The following is a 27,864-nucleotide window of genomic DNA, read 5'->3' as shown; positions in this document are numbered from 1 at the left end:
AGTTTCCATTGATTTCAATGGAAAGTCAATGGACCCACTCCCACACCCCTTAGCAGCCAAGTGGTTAATAACATCCGCTTCGTTTTCTTTGTTAAGATCATGTAAATGTGTGAAATGTGTGTATACTTGTAAAGTGCACTATCGCCCCATCTCGGGGCATCCTGGCGCTGTATACCGCTGTGGAACCCTTCCTGGCTTTCCCTGCGAGATGTCCCCTCCTGGGCACCCCCAAGGTGAAGCCAGGCATCCCAGCGCTGTTGGGGCCGTTGTGGAGATTAAGCAAGCTATTGCCCAGAGTTGCAGAGTGGGACCCATGATTAGAGTAGGCACAGAGGCGAGAATTATCGAGTCCGCGGACATTGAGCCCAAGACCCTGCCGCGTCGGGAATTGAACCCTGGTCTCGGGCCTGACCTCTGAATCAGGGTTTGCCGCTTCTAACCAGTGAGCCACACCTCTCCACAGATCATCTTCATCGATAACGCAAAAGCTCTTGTAACTGTGACCGATATTGATCACATTTCAGTATTTTAGCCAGTGATTGATTTCAGAGAACATTTGGAGCATGCATTAACGGCTCCCTGGTAAAAGTTCAGGTACGTGTTGTCGGTCATCATCCTTCCAAAAAAGGACAAGAATGACTGCTGCCCCCCCAAACCTTTTCATTATGGCTGAGCTGCTTTGCTCAGGTGTGATGACGGCGGCGTCTGCACCAGTGAGCCTTTTATCTCCACCGAGGGGTTCAAGCTTTTCTTATGTAGCGTAGCTGTCGCAGACTGAGAACGCGAAGGTTGCAAACATGAAGTTTGGAACAAACTATGCACATCTTTATTAGGTATAATCCCGTCTTTGTTTCTCCTTTGTGCTTAAATGACGTTCATGGACCAGCAGGAACTTGGGGGAACATCAGGTGCCTTCGAAAACTCCTCTGCTACCGTCCTCTTTATGCCACACCACCCTATTATTCCCCACCCCCAGAAGCATAACACATTTCTGGTGTCTCTTGCACCCCTCCTGCAAGCACCAAAACAAAACGACCCGGTCTTTCACCTCTCATCGCTGCTGTCTCACCGAGTATGCTGCTCCTATTTTTTTAAATGATCAGATGCACTGTGGTTGACTAAGTAAGTAAGTAACTGTATTAGATTTTACAAAAAAATCATTTAAGTATACATAAAAACACACACAAAAAAATCTTGAGTTCATCTTAAAATGATTACATAATAAAATCTGTCCAGAAGAGCCATCAAAGAACAATGCTACCATAAGAGCCGTTTAGCGCCTTGACGCCCCTGGGCAAAGTTTGCACTTTACAAGTTTTATATTCATTCATTCATTCATAAAGTGCAATAGTGCCATGACACAGCATTCCTCTGTGACTAAAAAATAGCACTAAGAACAGTAGCCAGAAACCTACATATAAAAAAGACACAGTTTGGTTGTAGATAACAGTTGTAAATATAAACAAGCATTTGCAATGCAATAGGTCTCGCAATATTAAAGTTTGAGCTATTGGTGTTGCATTATTTAGCAATGCCAATAGCTCAAACTTTATTAATGCGAGACCTATTGCATTGCAAATGGCAAGTGTACATATCAGATTGGCAGCAGGCACTTCTAACGCAATTCCACCAACACAAACAGCGAGCCCATCACAAAAAATTGAAAGATTAGGTATAAGCGGTGGTCTCCTATTTTATCTTCTCGCCCGGAAACATGAAAAGGAATTATCTCCGATTTCCACAGAGTACACGGCTGCTGAGACCGAGCCCGGCACTATTTTCCTTTGCAAAAAATTCAGAATCGGCAAATGGAATGATTTGCATTTATACAACTTAACTTCGTCAGGCGCACTTTGCATATACTCAAAAAAATGCAATGTATAATTTCTAACGCACTTCATGCGTAAGTATTTATCAAACTGTTACCTAATATGGCGGCAAACCCGCGAATTCTTGTCAGAGGGGAGGGACGCGGTCTATTCAACGACGCAAGATTGATTTTAAAGGCGCCCGAGACTGATATTAAAGGCATCTGGCGCATTTTGAGACCTCTCCTTCAGCAGCCCACGGCAATTGTAATGTAATACAGAATTACAGCACAACACGCCTAAAAGCAATCATTAAACACTTCACTGTAAATCACACATTGGTAGGTTTGAAAGGAGGGCAACAACACTTTTGACTTTAAGATGTGATATTATTTTGGGCTATTAAAAAGTCTAGCACGCTATTATTTTGATGGAACGCAGCCTTGGCGGGTCTTTCCAAGGTGTGCACTTCTGAGATGATTTATTTGCACATTAACGAAGAAGTCAGATATTCCTTAATCCCTCTCTTTTTCGGATCCAATAACGGATAAGCGAGCATCTTAGCGTGATCAAGCGGCAATCTCCCGCGCCAGAGTCCAAGTGTACCTGAATTCGTGATTAGCGGCTGGGTTTTGTAATATCGGATTGAAATAAGCACTTGCTTCTGAAGTGTCGGTGAAATGCAATATGTGACAGCTGTACTGATAGCCATCGCGCATAAACATATAGTAATGAACTTTGCATTAGATATCTCTGAGTTGGGGCCTGGGCATTAGAGGAAAGTCCTGAAACTAAGTGTCCAATAAGAGAAATATGACGGATATGTGCTGTTAATATATGCTCACCAGCTCCGCCATTAACACCGAAAGATGCGTGTTCATCATTTCGGATGATAGTCAAGTCTTAATAACATTCAATCAGGACAGTAAGGGGTGCTCTTGACTAGGCCTTTGAGCAGGAGACACAACATGCATGAGAACAGGCATACAGGGATAACCTAGGTTCATGCACTGCTTCTATCCTTTGTAGTCAAGACCCCAGTTTACCTTTTAAAATACATGTAGCAATTGCCTTGCTAAATTTGGGTCGGAAATTTCAACAATGGGACCAAGAGGTGTAGAAGGCACCCTGCCTCTGCACATCTCTGGCCACGTTCCTGACAATGGCATGTGCTCTACCCTTGGTCTCATTAAGAGTGCTACACAAATGGAGCCTGCCATAGTGAACCATAGTGAAGTAATATAAATACATCTAAGTCACGTAAATACAACACATATTGCATTACAAATGCTATAGGTGTCACATTTGCGAAAGTTAAAACTATTGGAATTGTAAATGACAAAGCTATTAATTTAGCTATTTTCAAAACCAATACATAAATACAAAATTTGTCATTTACAATACCAATAGCTCAAACTTTCCTAATGCGAGACCTATTGCAATGCAAATGCTTGTTAGATAGAATCATCTTTATATGACCAGTTTTAGGTATTTTAGTCCAGTATCCATGTTCGGCACAGATGACTTTGGTTGTATTGGTTTCAGTTCCGAAGCTTTAGAAGGGTTCTTTGTGTCCTTTTGCTTTGGAGGAGCTGTGGAGTCAGAGGACTTTTTCAGCTCTGAGGACGTTTTTGGCTCCGACGATTTATGGTGTGGAGGTGTAGCGCCACGGCCAGGCAACTGACTCCGGAATCTGGGGATCACGGTTCCATCCCCGCTGACGGCGGCAGATTAGCCCAGCACCATGTGACTCTGGGCAATAGCTTGCTTAATCTTCCCGATGGCCCCCAGTTCCTAGAGACCCTTACGGGTGATTGTTCGCGCTTTACCAATGTGGATTATTATTATGGTCTTTTTTCAGTTCCAAAGATTTGCTCTTTTTCGGCTTCGAAGATTTGTGGTCTGGTTTCAGCTCAGAGGGTTTATCCTGATGGGGTTTCGGTGCCGAATGTTTGGGTTTCTGTACCGGGGATGGTAGTTCGGAACCAATGCGTGGCTGACTCGGTCCCGAGTCACCTGAAGGCTTGTTTTTGGACTTTGGAGCCGAGGGTGTGGCGTCATAAGTTGTGTCACGGTATCGACCTGAGCCTGAAGGCGAAGGTGTTACCGGAGCCTTATGTTTTTGAGAAGGCGTAGGGGTGTTGATGTCGGTACTCGCGGTTTGTTACCCTGGAGTAACAGTCTAATCTTCGGTCTCTGATTAGTTGGCCTCAGAGACGCTGATGTCTTCATTGTCCGGTTCTTGTTCTTCAGGTGCATCAGGGCCTGCATCAAAGATGTTGTCCGGCACCGAGGTAGTGGATCGAGACATTACAGGACGTTGAGCCCGGCGATCACGTATGAAGCGCTGGCCGGGCAATCTTTGTCCTCGTGTTCTGGAGAGAGGCAAAGGTTACAGACCTCGTAGAGATCAGTGTGTGGGAATATTGGCACCATACAGGGGGCATTTTTTTAATGGAGTTCTTTCCATTAGCTGTAGGGCCTGATTGAGCGGATAGGCCCAATGGCCCGCGTCGACGACCGGAATCGAAGGGGTTGAGATTTTGTTGGATCTGCGTCGAGGAGCGTGATAGAGGAAACAATAGCGTTGAGCGGTGAAGGATTGCGCGTCGAAGGGGAATGGAATACAACACCGACCCAGAGCTCAGTCCTTTACATCCAAACCCGTTGGCGGAAAAAAAACAATCGAAAGATGGAGTCAATGCCCATGCGCACTATCACCATAAGGAAGAGTCACCTATCCTGTGACTACAAAGACTTCGACAAAAACAAAGTGCAAACGTCCGAGCCCAACACCAGATGGGGATCTATGCTAAAGCATGCAATCTACAGCTCATATGCCTCAAACCTATAGTTACAGCTCTCCTCCCTTGCTCGATGCATCACCAGGCAAAAGTGGAACACTATGGATGTGCAGTTCTCATAACCTGAAGTGGATGAGGAGCTGGTCCAGAGGTAGCATTCTGATGCTACAAGTTGATAAACATGCAGCAGAGATATATTTAGGATTCTGGGGATGAATTGAGGATTCTTTCAATAATGTATATTGATTTTCATTTAGATGTACTACAGAAAAACATTACAGATGTATTCCTATTACCCTCACCCATCCATTACTCTGTAGAACTACATTTCTAGACCCCTCTCAGAATTAATCTTCATTCCCACCCTTGCTTAGTGCTGCTCAGGCAGACGTTGGCTTAGAGCACCTGTTCTTCTCGCTCTAATATGTTAAGAAGTTGGACAACAATAATACCTCAGTTCTCTATATTATTTTGCCATATAGGTGATTAGTGGCTTCCACTGTTTGTAGTCAATTTCCCGCATATCACCTGAACGTTCTCCATGAATAGTTCCCACAAAACCTTGTGAAGAAACATGACATTTGTTAATTTCAACCTTGTGCCCAAACGTGTTAGTAGTTCTTGTTTCTCTGCTAGTCTGCCTTAGTTTGTGTGTAGTGGTTGGATTGACTCAGCCAACTTTCAGAGCAGGATCACCACTGGGAATCTTCCTATGGCTGAGCCATTGATGATCTGCACCACTGTTAGGACCTAATCCCAGAACAAGTACATTTTGGGGGCAGGACAATCATGCCTGTGTCAGTGTCCCCTCTTCCCCACATTCCATCCAGCACCTTTTGAATTTGGTGAAGTCTTTCGTGCGACGTTTGTGTGTACCATCAGCATACATTTTTTATTAAAAAAACTGCCATTCAAGGTTGTGACAAAATAGTTTGCTCTGGTCTTCTCCACGTAGAGTCCAGAGATCTGTCTGAAAGTGGTGGAGATAGCATGCTATGAAATGTCCCCTTCAAGGAGAAACCTCTCAAAGGGAGTCAGTCACCTTGTCACTAATCCCATAATTTAAGGGTTCACATCCTAATGTTTACATGCAATGGATTGCAGAAACGTTTGTTTTCTTCAAGCTGGACATCTTCCTACACTTGCAGGATAACTCAGTATTTCATTCTGAAACATATTGCTGGTTGAGAGACATACTCTCTCTTCCCATGCCTGAAAAACCATACTGTTCATGCCTGGAGTGAAATTTGGGTTATCCATTATCTAAGTCAATGAATACACTAAAGTAGTTTGACCTCTTCTGCCTGCTATGTATTCCAGGCTTCCAGTGATGCTTTTGGGAGAAGGGATAGGTACAGCTTCCTTCACATTGTTTTTTCTGCAAGGCTGCAAATGCTCTGCTGGTATGTTAATCCTGCACATAGCTCGGTCAGCTTTTTTATGGGCCACTCTGTAAAGAATCCCAGTTGTACTTACTGGTAGTAGGATCATAAGTAGCCAATTCCCACCCAGTGCTCTTTAGTTCTCAGGTTTTGCCTCCCAACTATTCTTACTTTCCTACCTTGCCCTACAGATTCTTGGCACAAGAATTTCAACATTTTATTATAATCCTTTCAAATACACACGAGGGATGGCCTGAAAAGTATAAAGAATTTTTCAGGAGAAATTACATTTTGAGTGCTGTGATGCACCCTAACCAGGAGAGCGTTGTGCGTTTCTGACTGCTCAAGTCTGTTTTAACTGCTCTTATGAGAACAGTCCTATTACTTTCTCCGATTTCTGGGAGTTTACTAGTCTGGTGTATGCCTCAGTAATTAATGGTTGTCTCAGACCCCTAAATGGGGACCGTCTATATTAGATCCTGTATTCCCACCTGTCAGGAATCACAGGGTGTATTCTGTAGCCAAACACTTTCTCATAATCTTGCAATTCCCTCAACAAAGCATGTCTCGACCTCTCCAGCTTTAAGAATGAAGCAAAGATATCATCCGCGAAAATGTTTAATATGAGTAAATCTGGACCTAGTTTATGCCTTATATGTCACCATTTGCTCTCATATGTCGAAAGAGGAGCCCTAAGGATATTGCGAAGATCAATAGGAAGCGAGATAAACAAGGCCTTGTTTGTGAATCTGTTTGAATCTATTCCATTGCCTCCTATATGAGCTGCAGGATAACATAGCCAGCCAATGTCAACCTGAGAAATCTCTTGCCCATTCCTACATTTGTGAATGTACCTTTTAAAAAAAACAATCCACACTGTCAAAGGCTTTTCTCGCGATAGACAGACATTCTTTTCGCCCTTTCTTGGAAAGTTATCAAGAAATAGGGCTTTATTCATATTGTCCACAGTATTTCTTCTCTGGATGAAGCCACTATGGTCTGGGAGCAGCAGTCTGCGTAAGTGTAGCTGAAGCGTAATTACAAAGATTTTGGTCATATCTATGGCAAGTAGGAAACTGGTGTAACGCCTTCAGGTAGGAAGGGTATAGTTAGAGTATGAGTAGGGTTTTCAGTTATAACTGAGAAGACACAACAGAAGTTAATATGAGTTTCTTAGGAGAAATCAGAAAACACCAGATTTTGCTAAATTTTTACTGTTTTGGTGTTCTCTAGTGTTAAATCAGTAAAAGAGCAGTCTCTACATCTGAGAACTTCTCTGTGATGGATGCTCCCACTATAAGCTTTTTGGGCCATGGTAAGCCAATCAATATGTCCTTTGACCATCTGCAAGGCCCCAGGACTCCCGCAATCCACTTCCACTCATGCTTTGGGAGCATAATTTACCTCATATGGATTCAGCTCACTGTTCACAGTACATTGCTGTTTAAGGGGCAGCATCTCATTCCAGGGAAAGAGGCACCACCGGGAGGTCATCCTCTTTCACTAATAGCGGGATGGGGTTTTACTTTCTGAAAGCTTCAGTATCAAGATTGTGACAACAAAAATCACTATGTATACGACAACACTAAAATGAAGATCTTCACATAAGGCACTCTAAATAACCCTTTACAAATGGAGTTGTTTTTTTATTACCACCTCAGGCTCCAAACCGAAACAATGGCCAAGTAAATATAAGACATACATTTGGTAGTCATTTATGTTATTCCTGTGACCCAGTATAAAAATATCAATGAAGTTAGCTCGAGGTACCAAAATTTGAAATTAGATTGCATAATACTGATTAATTAGTAATATTCAAAATCATGGGTAGCGGTCATCATTGTGATTATGTTAGCGTTAACAAAAAGTTATGTATTAGTCCAAATTATTTAGGCTTGGAACTTTCAAGACTGAAATAACTAGTGTTCATGATACAGTGTCATATTTCATTACAACATGTAGTTGTACAAGCGATCACTAGTGACAAAGCAAGCATCATATGTGTAAAGGAAACTCTGGGTAAGTAGACATTCAGTGAAACACGTGGTAAAGTGATTTGAAATTGTCCCTTTTATCACACTTTATTTGTGGGAAATTGATAGAAGAGGAAGGAAGGAAGGAAGGAAGGAAATTGGGGAAGTTTGGAGAAGAAGAGAAAGAAAGGAGACAGAAAAGGAAGCTGGTGTCAAAGAAACATCAGTGCATTGTCTTCCAAATCTTGAAAGATGAGTATTTCATATGTGGCAACTATTTAAATTACATGTGCAAATGGCTGTAACACTTCTACTCTTAAATTTATAAGATTACATTCTGCAAGCCCTTCCTCCAAAGCAGAATCCCTTCATACAGAAGGACAAGGACCAGGTCATAAAAATCTTCAGCAACCAAGAACAGGATCATAAATCCATGCACTGCTTTTGCTGAAACTGAGCTGCCCACAGTGCATACATTAACTCAGAAAATATAAGCGTCCGTGTATGAATTGAAGACAGTGTGGCTTAGAAACATGACGGGACAGCCACTGCTCTGTAATTACAAGTATGTGCTGCAGAAGGCACTATCTGAACAAACAGGATGCACTGACCTGTTCGGAGTCTGCATACTGAATTGGAATATGTCCATGATAGTGACTGAGGATGATCAAGTTAAATTTCATTCCTACTGCCACCATGTCAAAATGAAGCTTGGAAACTAAAGTGGTGGAAGAAAACTTAGACCTGAGGAAATAACCAGTACAAATTACAGTGATGTATTGAATGCAATGAAATTGATCTGTGCTCATTCACCCCCCAGCATTTAGTCCCTGAATGCTGTAAGAGGTGAGCTTAACTGTTCCCATTTTACCCAGTAATCTTTTAGGGTCTGTTACCCATCAACCTAGCCACCTTAGCAAGATTGCCTAGGCTATTTTGCAGCCTGGACATTTCTCCCTGTCCCACCCCCTATAAACGAACCTCAAAATAAAAAATTTAATTAAAAAAACAACAATCTCTACATATATCTTTGCAACCCAACCTTCATAAAGATTCTTTGCCCCCACTCTTTCCATCTAAGTCTACAAACATTTTCTAGATTGAAAGTTACAGTAGGGTCGAAACTGCTCCTCCTTCCGTCTGCCCCAATCACTTCTCTTATTGTGCCACATGGCTTCAGATGTCTTTGTGGCTTAGGGGAGTAGTCCATATTCTTCAGTTGTGCCCCATCTATATAGCATCTTCCTATGAGATTATGGGTTACTTGTTCCTGCCTAATCTGGTTCCCTTTGCCTCTGCTGACCCTCTAGATCTGTGGGATGAGGTCTCTTTTTCATTACAAAAAGTCCTGCTTGAGCGCCTCTGCGTTGTCATCTTCCAAGTTGGATCATTTACTTCTCAAGCTTTCCCTTGTTACTTAATGTTTTCGGGTTCAGTTCCAGTGTCAGGATGCTGCAAGTTTTGTTACATTGTAGGTCCCCTTGCGATTGGCAGTTTTCTCTTCTTCAGTATGGGCCTTCCAGCTCCATTTTGCTATAATCCCATACATCCAGGTGCTTCATTTTCCTGCTGCTGACAGATTCTGTGTTTTATCAGTTAATTGCCTCCTCTGTCTAAACTGCGCTTTGATCAGCTTCCATTACCAATGGGTGGGAGTTTGCTGGATGGAGTGCTTTTATTGTGGCCAGAGAGGAGCTCTCAGCTTCTACGCCCAACCAGATTGTAATCTGGGCAATACAACTCAGAGCTTTAATTTTTTTTATTAATGTGTGGTTGTTTCGAAAGCAACAGAATCTCAACAGTAGCTATGTTCAGAAAAAAAGATCTTTAAAACAGGAAATACATTGACAAAAGAACTACTTATCTATAAAAAGAAAGGTAAGCACATTCATTCCAAACTCTGCTTATTACATCTGTGAAAGTCACATTTCAGTAGCATTCCTCCAGTGCTTGGAGTCCAGACTCATCACCCCCACAGTCCCTCAAGTTGGAGGGTATCCATCACATCTTCCCTGGCAGTCCCACTGAAGACCAGAGATATTTGTTAAAGAAAACAAAAACAGTAGGAATAAAAGGGATGAAGGTTGGTAAGAAGTACAAATCAAGCTCATGGGCAAGGGAGACAGAGTGAGTGGGGAAGGGGCTACACAGTGATGGATAAGCTAGGTCCATGTGGGAGGCAGCCATAAGCATCAGTTTTTCTCGTCTTCACAGAATCTGCCTTTTAACAACATCCCGAAATATTAAGAGCTAATCATGCCTCTACAATGACTGGGGTCAGTGGACCCAACATCTTATAGGGAAGACATTTCTCCATTAGCAAGTGAGTCTAAGTGACTCAGGGCATCAAATATATTCCCAAAAAGAGATGTTATCTTTTACTAAGCTCAGGTGGACAGAGTAGACTATTCTGGATTGTACACCCCAAATGCCTTTCCCTCTAGTCTCCTCTCAGTGGCCAATTGGTATTGTCATACCAAATCCATTCATTCCGGAAGGTCAGAACTATTCTTTTGGACAAATTTCTTATTCTCCTGAATGGCTTGAATCTAACTCTTTGGCTGCTGTACTCTTCCCTCCAGTGCCATACAACGTTCAATGGGTGGCAATTTGTATCGCCCAATGCCAGATACCGATTTCTTTCCTGGGCAAGAACTTTAATGCCTGTTTTGTCTGAAGGACAACTAAACATTAAATTGCGGTAAGCCAAAACAAATCTATGTCAACCTGGTGCTCGCAGCCAATCAGCAAGTACAGAGGAGAGTCAATTATGGGCTGAAATGTGAAGCAGCCTTCAACTGGCCAGATAGTGATAATGACAGAAAAGTCTGGACTGGAAGAGGGATCTTCAACTCACCAGTAGCTACACCTTTCCTTACTGTTGATGAACCTTGATCAGGTGTGGACAAAGGGGGAGCAGTTGGCTGTGGAAAGGGGCCTTTTCTTTAGTTTCCAACAGCACAAAAGAAAACATTGGAGCATAGGCATGCTGCTCCCTACAGTACATCATTTTCAGGTAAGAGGTTGTCTGATCTTTTCTGCTTTTGCCAGAGCCTCATGCTACGGCATCTATACTCCGCCAGGCCTCTCATGATGTCCTCTCTAATGCCTTTCATAAACTTTAGATTTGGCACTGTAAATTTTTTATAATTCCAGGGGCGACCGTTTGCCCAGTTTTTGTGAGGAGGAGATCAAGGCTGCTATGGCTCTCTTAAAGCAATGTTTCCTTGTCTCGACTGCCGCTTTCCAGGACAGTTTGTTATCTATCATAATACCTAGATAGGGGTAGTGAGCGGTCACATCTATTTTTTGGTTTTTAAGCAATAGGTCCTTAGGCCGTTTTCTCCCTGTACCTGCCATCATTACAAAGGTCTTCTTAATGTTAATGTGGAATATCTGGAAAGTACTTTCTGCAGTTCACGCGGAGTCCGAGCCAGTAGGACGGCATGGTCTGCATAGAGCAGAGCGGGAATCGGGCGTTGTTTTACTTGTGGGAGGTCCTGGGCACCCCTCAAAAGCTCAACCTCCAGGCTGTTTGTATAGAGGGAGAATAAGAAGGGGGCCAGGACACAACCTTGCCTGACTCCACGCTCTACTCCAAAAGATGCCGATAGCTCGCCCTTTGCACCGAAACGGACTCTCGCGGAAGCCTTAGAGTATAATTCCCTCAGGAAGACTAAAAGTGGGGGATCCACCCCATTTGTGACAGTACGGACCATAATTTCGTGTGGGAAACACAATCAAAAGCTGCGGACAAGTCCACATACACCATGTAGAGTCTGTCCTGCTTTACGTGACTGTATTTCCCTATGATCATAGATAGGTTTAGAGCCTGTTCTACTGTCCCGAAGCCTTCCCGGAAGCCAAATTGCAAATCGGACAGGATACCCCTTTCCTCCACCCACTGCTGGAGTCGCTCAAGAATGACCCTGCCAGCTACCTTGCCCAGCGAGTCCAATAATGAGATCGGGCGGTAGCAGGCAGGGTCCTGGCGGTCTCCCTTTTTGAAAATCGGGACCATAACGGACTTCGTCCAGGACTCCAGAAGCCCCTTCTTTGCAGCTGCCGTGCATACCCTAGTGAGTATGGGGGCCCAGAGATCTGTATTATATTTAAAGAAGTCCACTGGAACTCTGTCAGGCCCGGGAGCTTTTCCATTTTTACTTGATTTTAGGGCCAGTAGGACCTCAGAGGTGTCAAACTCTATGGAGATGGGGTATGCCCCAACTGCGGGGGATTCATCATCAGCTTCTAAATATGTTTCTCTTTTTTTGAAAATTTTTGAAAAGTGAGATACCCACACGGCCTCGTCTATGGCGACTTCGATTTTTGGAGTATTATAGTCAGCCAGAAAGGGAGATCTTACTACCCTCGAGAAGGCTTCGCTGTTTTTTGCAAGGGCACTTTTGTGAAGTTCGTCCCACAGGGCCTGCTTTAATTCGGCCTCTCTCTGGTTCCTCGCATAGAGATATTCTTTTCTTAGTGTGGCAATTAGCTGGGGGTCTCTGTCATCTTTATTCAGTGCCACTTTTAGTTTAGAATGAGCCAGTGTGCAGTCATGATTAAACCATCCTTTTTTGTTCGAGGTTTGGGCTGTTGGTTTCCCTCTGAGTAGGGACTTAATTTTTTTAAAAATCATAGAGAAATTACTTAAGACTTCCTCGTCTGCCACCCTTTGATCTAGGCATTTTTTGATGTGAGGGTATGCTGATTTTATCAGCTCTTCGGTAAGTTGGCCAGGATTTATCTTCGCCCATTTTAAGGTGAACCCATTTAACTGACCTAACTGTAAGTTATTCTGACTCAGGGTTTTTACTATCATTAGGGTAAGGGATTGTTGGTGAATTAGGTTCATTTCCAATTTAAGAGCCGAGTGGTCACTTAGTGCATTAGGAATAACTTCAAAATGCTTGACTCTGTTTAGCAGACCAGCCGATAGTAAAATATAGTCTACCGTTGTGTGATGACCCCTGCCCACATAGGTTGGTTCTAACTGATTGGTATTGCCATTTGGACTGTTCGCTATTTGGAGGTCCAGGTCCGATAGCAAATCATTCATTGTGTCACCGAATTTAGTGTGACGAAAATGGGTAAGGGGGTTACCCTTCTCAGTCACCATCCCAGCGCAATTTTTTCCCCCGAAAGAGTGCAGTGATGTAGGTTGAACCCCCCCCCCCCCCCCATAAGAATGAGACGGTGCCCTTTCCGCCTTTTGCCTGTCTTAAATTGGAGAGTTTCTCATTTAGGTTAGATATCAACCTCAGAAGCTGTCGTTCCTCCAGGTTATTATAGAAATTAATAAGGAAGACTGTCTCATTTTTGGGTAGGGAGAGGGAAAGAAGCTGGAAGTTAACGTCCAGTTCAACAATGGTTATTTTTATTTGCTGGATGGTATTTGCTATGTAGATATTTAATCCCCCTTTGCCCTGCCCATAGTCCCCATCAGCGCTGGGGAGAAATAGATCCTAAATCCCAGTAGGTGGAGTTCCGTCTGCGACCATGTCTCCTGGAGGCAGACAATTTGTTGACTATCTACAAAGCTCAGCACACTCCCATCTTCAATTTTTGGGCGAAGACCAGCGATGTTCCAAGAAACGACGCCCAGAACTTGGGGGTCCCCCTTGGGAATATCACCGGTATGTGGAACAAAAGGAATGTCAGGCTCCACTGAGTTTAACCTCAGTGGGTCTTCTGCCTGTGATGGTCAATCAACTGATTCTAGGCCACTGTACCTATTCATCGTTGGTATTCCGTTCCAGCCCTCCCAGCGTGGTAGGTCCCTATAGTTTCCCCTCTGATGTTGTCCACCCCACTCTTCCCTTTCTCTGCCCCGATGTCGAGGTCCCACTGTGTACCAGGGTCCATCATAGAGAGATCCTTCACGAAATCTGGGGGGATAGAAGAAAGAGGCGCTTTGTTCCTATCCCACCATTTAAACTCAAATCTTCCCCTGCGCAGATGTGGTCAGCTATTCTGGGGTCTTCAAAGGTGATTAGTACGCAGTCAACCTGTATTGTTTTTCTACCATGACCGACCCAAGGGGCCCGTCTAACCATCAGAATTCTAGTTGAACAGTAGGCCGGGGGTGGGCGGTTCATACTGAGCCAGTGTTGGATCTTATTCCTTAGTGACCAGTTTGGTTCAGAGTTTTGATCCGCCAATTCTGGAACACCAGTCATGATAACGACAAAGGGACCCGCTTCTGGCGGGAGGTTAACAGGAAGTCTTCCATCTAACGGTTCTCTCTCCCTCCCTTTGTTCAATTGTGTTGATTGTATTTTTGAACCTGTATTGTTATTTTCACGATTAGTGTTTGTGTTAGTGGTTATATTTGGAGGATTTGATGGTGGCTTCTCTATTGTCTTATTTTTGACCACTGTGGTTGGGGTGGGTTTGGCTGCTACCACTGGGACAGTCGATTTTTTGTTTTGGGCGGTGGGAGTAGAGCAGAGGTGCTTGCCTGCCACACCTTTTTGTACTCCCTGGTTTGGGTTGGGTTTTAAGTTAGATTTTATCAGGGCTGAGAGTTCAGCCAAAGTTTTTTCTATCTTAGATAGTCTGTCTTGTAATGGTGTGAGGGTTTGTTTTAATAGGTCTCCAATTTATGATAACAGTTGGGTGTTGGGGTTTTCGTCTGCCTCCTGGTTTGATGGTACATTGCTTGCAGTTTCTAAGGTAATCGGGGCGGGGAGTCATGTGGTGTGTGGTGCACCATCACCATATGTCTATTCTGGTTCTCTATCATGGGGGAGCCGGGGGGGTTATCTACTGTCTCGGTATGAGGTTTAAAAGGTTTTTCTATTTTTTTATTTGTTTGGCCTGCAGGTTTCTTTTTCCTTATCGCTCCCTCTCTCCTCCCTCTTAACTGCCTTATCTCTTCCGGGGTGGGTTGGGGCACTAGATCTGGAGTCTTTTCTAGATCTAGGACTGATTGTGTTACCGAAAGCTGTGAGACCGATAGATCAACTGTGTTGGGTAGGCTATGCCTTTGACCCCCACCTTCACTCCATCTTAAATCCCTTCGGGGATCCGGCGTTCTTGCATTTGCCAGGTGCCCCATGGAGGATCTTTTAACGTTTGCTAGGTCTTGGGATACTCTACGCTCCATGAGGGAAATACTCTGGTCTATAAACGAGTTGGCCCTAGTGATGAAGCTATCTATAGGACCTGTGAGTTGCCCTTTCTTTGCCGCAGTTTTGCTTCTGCTTCCTCTAGTGGACATGATAAGGGTTAGATGCTATCGAGAGGTAGATAACGTATATAAGCGCTGGAAAATATGGGGGATCGTAATAGTTGTTAATAGGTATTAGGGAAAAATAAAAAGGACAGTAGCAATTCAAAGGATAGTCTTGGATGATGACAGTTTTTAGGGGGATGACCCAGCCCGGTCCTAAACGGTCTCTAATGGGCTACAACGGCCCCGGCGTCCCGCGGTCGCGCAATAGACCTGCCTTAAGTACAATGGAAAAGGGAAGAGGAGGAGACACGGGAAGAGGCGGCAGGTGCGCGTGATGTAGGAAGCGCACTGCCCTGTGGGCCTCGCAGTCCCGGTCCCCGACAGTCCAGCAACAGTTCAGGGTCAACAGCCTCAATCCCAGGGTCAGAGTGCGGGCAGTTCACCTCCAAGACGGTGAAATCCGGCGATTCAGCAAAATCCAACTACGAGCGGCGCCCGCGGAGTGGGGGCCGCGAGTCGAGATTTAAACTATCAGGGGCTCTACGGGAGGAGTCACGGGAAGAGGCGGCAGGTGCGCGTGATGTAGGAAGCGCACTGCCCTGTGGGCCTCGCAGTCCCGGTCCCGGTCCCCGACAGTCCAGCAACAGTTCAGGGTCAACAGCCTCAATCCCAGGGTCAGAGTGTGGGCAGTTCACCTCCAAGACGGTGAAATCCGGCGATTCAGCAAAATCCAACTACGAGCGGCACCCCAGGACGCCACTCCACAACTCTTTATTTTCAAACCGGCTTTTGGTTTCTGAAATTTACATATTTCCCTGACGCGTTTCGGAGCTGCTGCTCCTTCCTCCGAGGGAAGCCTGAAAGAATCACAGTAACACGCTGCACACCCTGCATTAATTAAATGTCATTTCGCCCGCCTTCGGGCTTCACCCAAAGTTCTTGCCTGCTGGGATTTGTAGTTCCTCATATGGTGCAGCGATAATTTTCTGTGTGCTTGCAGGTTCATTTTCAATCATTTTACAAGCCCTCCAGTGGGCCTCAGAAATTCGTGCCAGTTTGCATTGTAAATACCTTTGTGCTGACAACAGGAAAGAAAAGTTCATCCTTGCAGACCTCTATGCTTTAATGGCGGTGCATCCTCCGCGGCCGGGCTGCCGCGCATTATTATTCCCAACATTTGCCCTGGAGCATTGAGGAAGCCACTCCACAATGGCACGAATTTCTGATATATATTTATTTTTTTTCCCACCAAAATGCCCTGAGCAAGCATTCGGGCAATTGGTGAAGAATATATATATATATATATATATATATATATATATATATATCTCCATCCACAAAGAAATGGTCGGAGGCCATAGGGGAACTCAGAGACGAACCAGCTTTATTGAGGCAGACAAAGCAATGCTGACGGGCGAATGCATTTCGGCATTGAGCCTTCTTCAGCGCCCCTCATTGCACGAGCAGCTCCAAAGTAATGTCCAATTCCCGCATCCTTTTCGTATGTAGACTGGAAGCTCCGCCCCCCTGCTAGTGGAGCTCACCTGTTGGCTGTCGTGTAAATTGTCCGAACTCCAACTCCCAGAATGCACGATGTGAGTGAAAACTGGGTCGGCGGTGTGGGGAATGCTGTTTGAATACCCGGAGACACATCCAGAAAATGCAGGTAGGTACTGAAGTTGCGCGCTGGTATTTGCCCAAGTCCACCAGCTCCTCCTTGGGTCCCCTCGGTCCGCTGCTACCTCGAAACTCAGATGAGCATTTCGGCAGGGACAGCTATTACGCATAGCGTCCTAATGGAGGTAAATTACCTCGCTCCACCGGTGCCGTTCTGAGCAGGGGGGTGAACACTGGACCTCTCGGTACCCCGAGCCAAGACGTCGCCACGAAAGCGATGGTTTGCCAGTTAGTAGTCCAGGTTTACTTATGCAGCAGGGCCATCTGAAATACTTCTCTGGCTGGAGTATAATACATGAAGGAACACCCATCCACAAAGAAATGGGCGGAGGCCAGAGGGGAACTCAGAGACGAACCAGCTTTATTGAAATATATATATATCTATATCTATATCTATATCTATATATATATATACACACATATATACATATATACACACATATATACATACACACACACACACACACATTATATATATATTCACTGAAAAAAACATAGGTTTCAGGGACATTATAGTTAGTTGGACATTTGACTCATAAAACCAGAGAAATTCGCCCGTTATAGTTAGTTGAGCTAACTATAACTCGTGCGCCTGCAATGCACTGCTGATAACGTCACATATTACATCACTCATGACATGCTCAGCCTGGGTATTGGTGACTTGTAGGGGTATCAGCCACGGGCAGAGTGCACATCCTAGATCACATGTGACGAACAGTAAAGAGTAATGTGTAGATTTGTGTTGCAGTATGCTCTGTTGTCAGGCTTTACCAGTATAGTAGTATGTCATATGTGAGACTTTCAGATTCACGTTTTACATGCATTGCTTGACTGTAATGAGCGTTATCACTGTGTATGACGTAGCCTCACTGCTGATCCTCCCTCCATCCGAGCACATTCACATGTGTGCGCTTCGCGATAGCAACACTTTCAATAATATCGCACACCATTGACATGCGTGTCTGCGCATATCCACAAGCTTGACAACGACGTGATGTTGGCCATTCAATGTTTTCGGACAGCATATCATTAGCGATAGTTGCCGCCCTCTCGGTACATGCTACATTAATGTAAATTGCTTATTGTGCGACTTCAAAACTACAACAGAGACACACAAATAAGTACACTACCTGGCTAGGCAGGAACTGAACAATGCCCAGGTCCCCGGAATAATTATTCACACCCCTACAGTGGCCTGGCATACGCTCGCCCAGCCCACTTTCCGTACGTATAAATAGGATAACGCCGCCGCCACATGTCCCAGTTCTTCCACACTGCCTCAGGTGATATGGCAGCATCCACCTCGCATATCACAATGCGCAATAAAAAAAAAGGGATTCATGAGGTGTACACCATCCTGGCATTCAAAACTCGATTTGAATTGTGTACCCTGCTGGTCGTCGTGTTTGGACACACAACAATGACAGCAGGGGGGCCTGGGTGCACAGGGGCTGCAATTGAGCTTGGTGCGGCGGGAGGAGTGGGGTGCATCAGCCTGGGTGCGCAGGTGCGAACAAGCGATGTTGCCGTGATTTAACGATGTGATATCTGACCTCATTCAGTCACATCTCTGTCTCATTTTAAGGACCTGCTGGACTGTCCTGTAGGCCTGAGCCAGCAGGCAGCGCTGCCCTACCGACATGTGGCATTGGGTTTTGGGGCACTGTAGTGAGCTGATTACTAAGTGTACATGCACACAGGCTTGCGCCACTGCATTACACATGCACATTATGCTTCTAGCATGCGCTCTGTTCCTTTGTATGTGTACGTTGGCATAACATTATTTAACCTTGTGTATTCTCATGCACTCCAACTCCACGATTACCACTAACAGTTGGTAGATCGTACTTCAAGAAGGAAGGATGCACTCAACTGGTGTTCTCTATTAAGCTTGAAATAAACCTTCATTTACCTCAAGACATGTCCAGCATTATATTATTTCTCCCTTTTCAGACACTGAGTTGGTTGCACCAAAATGGGCGGAGCGGGTGCTCCGCCCGTGATGATGCCCTGGGCATTCCGACACCTTCCATCGTGGTATCAAGACACCGTCCCCAACCGGAGACCTGCTGTGCCACCCTGAGAGAGGCACCCCGGAGTCGAAGCTCACACAGGCACGTCGTTGGACACACCGGTGGTGGCAGGTGAGCAGTGAAGCCTTGGTGCGCAGGAGCTGCAATTGAGCGCAGTGTGGGGGAAGGGGCTGGGGTGCAACAGCCCGGGTGCACAGGTGCAGGCAAGCGATGTTTCCGTAGATAATAATGTAATCTCTGGCCTCATTCATATCTCAGTTTCATTTTAAGGACTTGCTGGACAGCACTCTCTCGCGGACCCCAGAGTCCCAGACACACGGGTGACAGGAGGTGAACAGTGAGGGCTGGGTGCAGTAGGCCGATGCTCTGTCTCCTCCTCCCTCTGTTCCTTTGACTCTCCCTCCCCTTCTCCCTTCCACCAACTCGCTCGCTCACTGTCCCATTCTCACTTTCTTCCTTTCATTCGGACTACCTTTCTTTTTCTCTTGGACATGGCACACATACTTATGTTTCTTTTTTGTCTTGCAGGTTTTGTACACTGCTTCTGGAGGAGACCCACCCACTTAGTTAAAGTTATACTGTTGTTTGTTCGAATAAAGTTGCGTTTCCATTTATTTGTGTTCTTTTAATAAAGGTTTTTTTCCCCCCAATAAATAAGTAAGTGTATGGGTCTTGTTTTTCTGACAACACTTGTCTGTAGTTTATTGTGAAAATGGGCGGTAGATAGGAGGTTATGAGGGAAACATTTGTAATTTTGCCGTGCACCTACCAAATATAAATCAAAAGACTATTACATAAATGAAGCCTGGGTAGTTCTACAACTGCAAGGGTTCTATGAGTGTATCACTTTATAAGACCATGAGTACTGCCCGTGTGATTACAGAACCAATAAGGAACTGTCTAGGGCCACTGAGGCTTCAGGGACTAACGAGGCCCACCCTGCATATTTAAATAAAGCCCCGGAGGGTGGCGATCCCCGGACTGGAGTTGGCCTCGAAACCCCACCCCCGAACAATTAGTAAACAATACCAGGGGACGTGGCGATCCTCTAGGCTGCAAAACATCTCTGTGCACTCCCGCGCCTAATTTACATGTGAGATTTAAGGTCCCGAGTGCTGCAGAGACCCCGCAATATAATAATAGGATTGGCCCCAGAACATTACCCACCAGGGGGCTCATTTAAATGAGTGAGACCCGCTTCATTTTTTTCTCTCCATTTTTACCATCCAGATCCGCTTTATTGAAGAGATACGAGGTTTTCCTCCTCTCGCTTGAACGAGGCAAACAATGATTTGCTATCACAGGGTGGAAGCCATGCTCCCGCCCTGTAATAGAAAACATAAAATGTCCAGCGGATGCACACCCCGGGACATTGTATGGGCTGCACCTGGGAGGTGGTGCTCCATAGGGCCATGATGCATTGGTTATTGCATAACTACAGAATTAGTATAAACACATACTAACACTACTTGCAAACGTGTAGTACAGTGACCAGAGTGTAGTGAAGAGGCAGAGGAAGCCCAAAATCAAAAAATATAAATCCTACCAGAGGTCGAATGACATAGTTCGATGAGCCGACTACCCTGGGATGAGTAGAACCAGCTTCACGAAGAAAAGTAGTCTTCAGCAGAATGCAAGGAAGCTCGAAATATTGGTACGTGCTGCCTTCTTTTTACCCACTCCCGTCCATCACCAAATTTATGTAGTGAAGAGGCAGACAGCAGTGGATCCGATAAGTAGATTTCTTGCAGGAAAACTAGACCGCTTAAACAGCCACCAACAGGAGTAGACAGCAAGTCAACCGTCTTCTCCAGCACGGTGTACAAACTCCCCAAGATTCCCCTAATGACAGCCCTACATTCTAACATTACATACTTACATTCTAGTAGCATTACATACTAACATTCTACTATGACTTATATTGGAATACTACACAGAGCACATGACTTTACAGCAATGAGCTCATGGTTTCACCCACGAGTTTTGAGACCGGTAGGGGTGAGTAGTTAGTTTCCCACTCCCTGTATTGTATAAATGCAAACTAACACTACTTCCACAGGTATGCTACAGCGCCTAGAGTACATTACTTTATGGCAATGAGCTCACAGTTTAGGCTCACTGTTTAATCCCAGAGTCTTCAGACCAGTAGGGGAGAGTAGTTTGCTTTCCACTCCCTGTATGGTATAAACGCCTACTAACACTACTTGCACACGTATGCTACAAAGACCAGAGCACATCACTTTACAGCAATGAGCTGACGGTTTAGACTCTCGGTTTCATACAAGAGTGTAGCAGCATCTCAGCACCATGTCAGCCTGAGCAACACCGCACTTTCAGACCAGTAGGAGTGACTACTTCGCTTCGCACTCCCCCACAGAGGTTACAGTGCTCCTATCCTCCTGTTTCCTACTCTTTTCGCCCTTTTTTTCCCCTTACTCGTTTCAACGGAATCACAAAATGGCTGCCAACACTTCCTAATTGCAACAGCTCGCAGTCAATAAGCAGCAAGCTTGTGCCCGTAACGCCTCAGCCAATCAGATGGCAGAATTCCCAAATAGCGATAACTGTAAAATTTGATATTTCTCCAATACTACTGAACGGATTTACACCAAATAAACAAAAACGCGCTTTCTAGACCAAGACTCTTCTACCTGCCACATTTGGGGTAAATCCGTTCGACCTGTAGCCTTGTCTAAAGTTTCCTATGGAAATTAACATGGACAAAACACGTTTTGGGACCCCCCTTTTTTCTCGAATCACCCCCAAACTTTCAACACAGGAGCTGATATGAAGAAAGAATTTGTTTGAAAAATGTCATTAAGATTCATCAACCAAAGCCAAAGTTATAAGCAAAACATAAAATGCTCTTCCTATGGAAACTAACTATAAATACCTACTGGCGACTGTCAGTAGGATATATATTTTTTTAATTTATTTATTTATTTATTGGGTTTTGCAAACAAAAACACATGATAAACCATAAAAAAGGAAATAATATGAATTTAAAACAGTCTCAGTGTACATACGCTCAGTTCCGGAGATGTAACAAATATCAGAACACAAGTCAACAGGGTTATACATTGATGGGACCCAGACATCTTAAGTTATCCCTAAACCCCTGTATAAGGGGCACATTTCGTCCATATGCAGGAATTCAATCAATCAATCAATGCATTTATAGTGCGCGCTACTCACCCGTGAGGGTCTCAAGGCGCTGAGGGGGGGGTGCTGTTACTGCTCGAATAGCCAGGTTTTGAGGTGTTTCCTGAAGATGAGGTGGTCCTGGGTCATACATAGGTGGGCGGGGAGGGAGTTCCATGTCTTGGCGGCCAGGTAGGAGAACGATCTACCTCCGGTGGTGGTTCTGCGAATCCGTGGGACAGTGGCGAGGGCGAGACTGGCGGTGCGGAGCTGGCGGGTCGGAGTGTAGAAGGTGAGGCGGTTGTTGAGGTATTCAGGGCCCATGTTGTGGAGCGCTTTGTGTGCGTGGGTGAGGAGCCTGAACGGGATCCTTTTGCTGATGGGGAGCCAGTGCAGGTCTCTTAGGTGGGCAGATATGTGGCTGTGACGGGGGATGTCGAGGAGGAGTCGTGCGGAGGCGTTCTGTATGCGCTGAAGTCGTTTCTGAAGTTTGGCTGTGGTTCCTGCGTATAGGGTGTTCCCGTAGTCCAGTTGGCTGGTGACGAGGGCCTGGGTGACCGTCTTTCTGGTTTCGGAAGGGATCCATCGGAAGATTTTTCAGAGCATGCGCAGGGTATTGAAGCATGAGGATGAGATGGCGTTGACTTGTTTGGTCATCGAGAGTGAGGAGTCCAAGATGAATCCTACGTTGCATGCGTGGTCTGTGGGTGTCGGTGCGGTGCCCAGCGCTGTGGGCCACCAGGAGTCGTCCCAGGCGGATGGGGATTGTCCAGGGATGAGGACCTCCGTTTTGTCTGAGTTCAGTTTCAGGCGACTGAGCTTCATCCATTCCGCGACGTCCTTCATTCCTTCCTGGAGGTTGGTTTTGGCGGTGGCTGGGTCCTTGGTGAGGGAGAGTATCAGCTGGGTGTCGTCGGCGCAGGAGATGATGTTGAGGTTATTTTTGCGTGCGATGGCGGCGAGGGGGCTCATGTAGATGTTGAAGAGGGTTGGGCTGAGCGAGGAGCCCTGGGGTACGCCGCAGATGATCTCGGTGGCCGCGGAGCGGAAGGGAGGGAGGCGGACTCTCTGGGTTCTGTTAGAGAGGAACGAGGTGATCCAGTCCAGGGCCTTTCCTTGGATCCCAGTGTCATGGAGGCGGGTTATTAGGGTGCGGTGGCAGACTGTATCAAAGGCGGCCGAGAGGTCTAGGAGGATGAGAGCGGCTGTTTCCCCTTTGTCCAGCAGGGTCCTGATGTCATCGGAGGCTGCGATGAGGGCGGTCTCGGTGATGTGGTTGGCTTGAAATCCAGACTGGGATGGGTCGAGGGAGTGGTTTGCCTCGAGGAATGTAGTCAGCTGTTTATTGACGGTCTTCTCAATGACTTTTGCCGGGAAGGGAAGGAGAGAGATGGGGCGGAGGTTCTTGAGGTCTTTAGGGTCCGCTGTGGGTTTCTTTAGAAGGGCGTTGATCTCTGCGTGCTTCCAGCTTTCTGGGAAGGTGGCGGACGTGAAGGAGTTGTTTATGACTTTCCGGAGGTGGGGTGCGATGATGGTGTCGGCTTTGTTGAAGATGTGGTGAGGGCATGGGTCCGAGGGGGAGCCAGAGTGGAGGGTGTTCATTACGTGGGTGGTGTCTTCAGTGCTGATGGGGGTCCAGGTGATGAGGGTGGTGGTGGGGGGCGTTGGTTTGGTGAGTGGTGGCGGAGTTTGGGCGCTGAAGCGGTCGTGTATATCGGTGATTTTGCGGTAGAAGAACGTGGCGAGGGAGTTGCAGAGGTCTTGCGACGGTGTGATGTCATTGTTGCTGGCGATGGGGTTAGAGAGCTCTTTTACGATGCTGAAGAGTTCCTTGCTGTTGTGTGTGTTGTTGTCCAGCCGCTCTTTGAACTTTTGTCCTTTTGGTGGTGCGAACAGCTGGTGGTGTTTGCGAGTGGCGTTCTTGAGAGCTGACATGTTTTCTGTTGTTCGCTCGTGGCGCCAGGATTTCTCGAGAGTTCGGCAGGATTTCTTTGATTCTTTGAGGGCGTCGGTGAACCATGTGGTTTTCCTGATGCCGGTCTTGCCTGGGGGGTTCTTCAGTGGAGCAAGGGCGTCGGCGCAGTCGGTGATCCATCGTGCGAGGTTGCGGGCTGAGTCGTTGGTGTCAGAGGTGTCGGTTGGTGGGTTCTGGCTCAGTGATGTGGTTAGCTGGTCTGTGGTGACTTTACTCCAGCTTCTGCGGGGGATCTGTTGCGGGTGGTGGTGGGATGTGGTCTTCTTAAAGGTGAAATGGATGCAGCTGTGGTCGGTCCAGTGTAGTCCGGTGGAATGGCTGAAGGAGATGTGGTTGCTGGCGGAGAAGATGGGGTCGAGTGTGTGGCCGGCGTAGTGGGTGGGGGTGTTCACCAGTTGCTAGAGTCCGAGGTTGGCCAGGTTGTCTAGCAGGGTGGTGGTGTTGCTGTCGTTGTTGTTGTTGTTTTCCAGGTGGAAGTTCAAGTCCCCTAGGAGGATGTATTCTGGTGAGGTTTGTGCGTGCGGGCTGACAAAGTCGGCGATGGTTTCGCTGAATTGTGAGCGCGTGCCCGGGGGTCTGCAGACGAGGGTTCCTCTGAGGGTGGTTTTGGGGTCGGTGTGGATCTGGAAGTGTAGTTGTTCGGCGGCGGAGAGTGGGTCTTCGGCGTTGGTCGTGACGCTGATGGTGTTCCTGTAGATGATGGTGATTCCTCCTCCGGTTTGGTTGACGCGGTCCTTCCGGGTGATCTTGTAGCCGTCTGGGATGGCTATGGCGATGTCGGGGGCTGAGGAGGCGCTCATCCAGGTTTCCGTGAGGAAGGCGACGTCCGATGCTGTTGTGTCGAGGAGGTCCCAGAGTTCGTTTGTGGACGGAGCGGGTGTTGAGGAGGATGCATTTGAGGTGGTTGTTGTTAGGTCTGGCAGGCGGTGTGCATGTTCGGAGGCAGGTGAATTTGCAGGCTAGGCAGATGAAGGGTCCTTGGGTGCGCTTCGGGGTGGCTTGGTGGCAGGCGGGTGGTCGTCCGGTGTTGAGTGCGTGGAGGGCGGCGGTGTCATATCTCAGTCGGGTTTTCTGGCTTCGGCGGGGGCCATGGGAACTGGCGCTGGGCGCGGTCCCGGCACTGACGGGCGCAGACGGGCTTGCCTTTGGCGCGCCTTTGGCGCGTCCGCTGCGCGGCCTCCATAAGAGGCAAAGTGGGAGGGAGGAGCAGCTTGGAGGCGGGAACGGGGCGGCCAATGGGCTAAGGCACGGGATACGGAAGGAAAAAGGGGGCGAGCAGCGGCGGGAAGCAGGGAGCGGGGGCACAGAGGAGCGCCTAAAAATACAGTAAAGCAGTAACAAGCTACAGGATGAAAAGCAAAAGCACAGACGGGGAACAAAAGGTTGGCAGTGCAAAGGGGACAAAACAGTTACCGGAACACAGCAGCGTCGAACCCTCGGCAGCAGCGGCACAGTGGGGCAGAGACTCGATCAGGCAGGAGGAGCCGTGGGGAGTGACCTAGAAATTACCTATGGAGACAGCGCAGAAGCAATACCCCGAGACGGATTGCAGACTTTATACACGTAGTTGGCACCTCAAGATGGCGCTCAGACACCTTGAGCCTGTAATTGCCTAGCATTGCCTGCGGTCCCACCCCCATAGGCAGGAGGCAGCAGATTTCCAGATACCTTCATACTCTTTGCCATCTAGAAAGCTCTGGAACAAGCTCCAGAAGTTCGTAGGGCAAATTCGGGGAGGAGAAGATCACTGTATAGTTCAGATTGCGTGTTGCAATATAAAACATATCTTTTGACCATTACGCCATAGTAGGAGGTGGCCTTCTAGCCCAACGCATAGCAACACCACGCTTAGCTATTAATAATCCCATGTCTAACAAGCGTCTTATATCCTTTCGTATACCCTTAAGGTAGCCTAGTAGAGCCAGTAATGGGTCCTGATTCAGAGATTCTACTGTGATCTCGCTAAGTTTTTGGAAAATTGCTATCCAGTAGTTAGCTATGTCTGGACACAGCCAGGCTAGATGAATGAAGCCTGAGGGATGCGTACCACATCTATCACATCTCGCAGTGTTCCGTAGTCCATATCTATGTAAGCGCATCGGAGTGTAATATACCCTATTGAGAAATTTAAAATGTATAAGACGGTGTCGCCCGTTCAGGGAGACCTTCCGTGTAGCCTCACAGCAATAACGCCATGTGTCATTGTCTAATGTGACCTCCAGATCTGTTTGCCACTCCGGCCTGGCTTTGATGAAATAATTCTTCCAATAATCTTAGGCAGATCGTAAATATTGGAGACGACCTTATGGGGGGACAATGCACGCAATAGCAGGGAGAAAGGAGCGACTTCCGGCTGTTCCAACAGCTCCTCTCCAAGAATGTCGTGGAGCACATGCCTGACCCTATAGAAATGGAACAACGTCAGTGGGGTAGTATCAAGTCTTCTAAGATCATCTCATCCCAGCGCCGTCCCCTCCCATCCTCAAAGAGGTCACCTATTTGGGAGAAATCAAGAAGCGACAAGGCATGCAACACTCCCGGCTCAGTGACCACCGGCAGCCAAAGGCACCATTCAACAGGTGTGTGTGGCGAATACAAAATAGAGGCCGCCTGCCATTTCAATAAATTCTGCCATGCGTGTGTGGTGGTATTTATAGAGTCTAAGGTACCTGCACGTCTAGACGGCGCCTGGAACAGAGAAGCAGCCAATGGGGAGGGCGCAGTAGTGCCCCTCTCTATGTGCAGATGCGGAGGAGGGGATTGTTGATGCAGCCAGTAAAAGTGTGCGGACACTGTGCTGCATGATAATAAAGTTCCATATCTAGGGCACCAAGTCCACCCATAGAGTAGGGGAGTGTGAGAATATCCTGCCAGACCCGAGATTGTTTACCGGCCCAGGCTAAATGAACCAGCAGGGACTTAAGACTTCTGAAAAAGGGAGCTGGGAGGATCATTTGTGTATTCAGAAACAAGAACAGGAACCGATGAAGGACCACCATTTTCATTAAGGAGATACGACCAAGGAGGAATAACAAATTCTAATTGTATAGGTGAATGGTCTGAGTAGGAGCGTGGGTGCACCTCACAAGTGTGAGTCGCTGAGAGAGGAGAGCCGAGAGGAACGAATAATCAATCCTGGTGTACAGGTTGTACGGGGCAGAGTAGTGCGTGAACCCACCACCTCGCTACATCTGGAGCCCCAGACATCTACCAAGTTAAGCTCTGTGATTGCGCCCTCCAAGGCTTTAGCAGTTAATGATTGACGCTGCATGAGACCTCCGGGCCGGTCTAGGGCTGGGTTAAGGGTGCAATTAAAATCACCGCCCCAAACCATTTGGAACGATGCCAACCTTTGCAAGCACACAAGGAGCTCTCTGTAGAATTGTGGATGATCGAAATGGGGACCCTATACGTTAACAATAATAAACTCCATACCTTTCCCCTTAATCTTAGAGATGGCATACCTACCCTCCCTGTCAGTCTCAATTTCGTCGAGTGCGATATCACTTCTAGGGTTGATCCATGTGAGCAATATCAATGTGATAAATGACAGACTTTACCATGCGTTAACTGTGTTGCTCTAAAGTGACTGAACAAAGTAAGTCTACATGTATTAGCCTTGTGGCTATTATCAGTTACTGGCAGCAAAAGGTTGCCAGATGAACATAAAACATTGTTTGCAATTGAAATTCTCTTTAAAGCAGTCAGCATTTAAACAACACATAAGAACAGCTGCATTTTGTCAAACACCTACCCGAACTCATCGCATAGCTCCAACTTGGAACAGAAAAGCTCATCCACTGCCAGCTGAATCAAGTCTCTGTGAGGAATTTCATGCGGAGGACTGAAAGAAAGCATTGAGAGAAGCACAGTAAGCATGGAACCCTTCTCAAC

General features: G+C 46.6%; 1 protein-coding gene across 5 annotated transcripts in view; it reads right to left on the bottom strand.

The window, feature by feature from the left end:
• Positions 1–27,864, bottom strand: part of DORIP1 (dopamine receptor interacting protein 1) — a 93,802-nt gene that overhangs the window by 19,843 nt on the left and 46,095 nt on the right. For all 5 annotated transcript variants that reach the window (XM_078659748.1, XM_078659749.1, XM_078659747.1 and 2 more), the window contains exon 4: positions 27,725–27,814. In XM_078659748.1, coding sequence (XP_078515874.1) covers positions 27,725–27,814 — 90 coding nt within the window. The remainder of the gene's footprint in view (positions 1–27,724; positions 27,815–27,864) is intronic.

This window comes from Lissotriton helveticus, chromosome 9 (assembly GCF_964261635.1).
Source record: "Lissotriton helveticus chromosome 9, aLisHel1.1, whole genome shotgun sequence".
Classification (NCBI taxonomy): Eukaryota; Metazoa; Chordata; class Amphibia; order Caudata; family Salamandridae; genus Lissotriton; species Lissotriton helveticus.
This window is presented reverse-complemented; position numbering and strand designations above follow the sequence as displayed.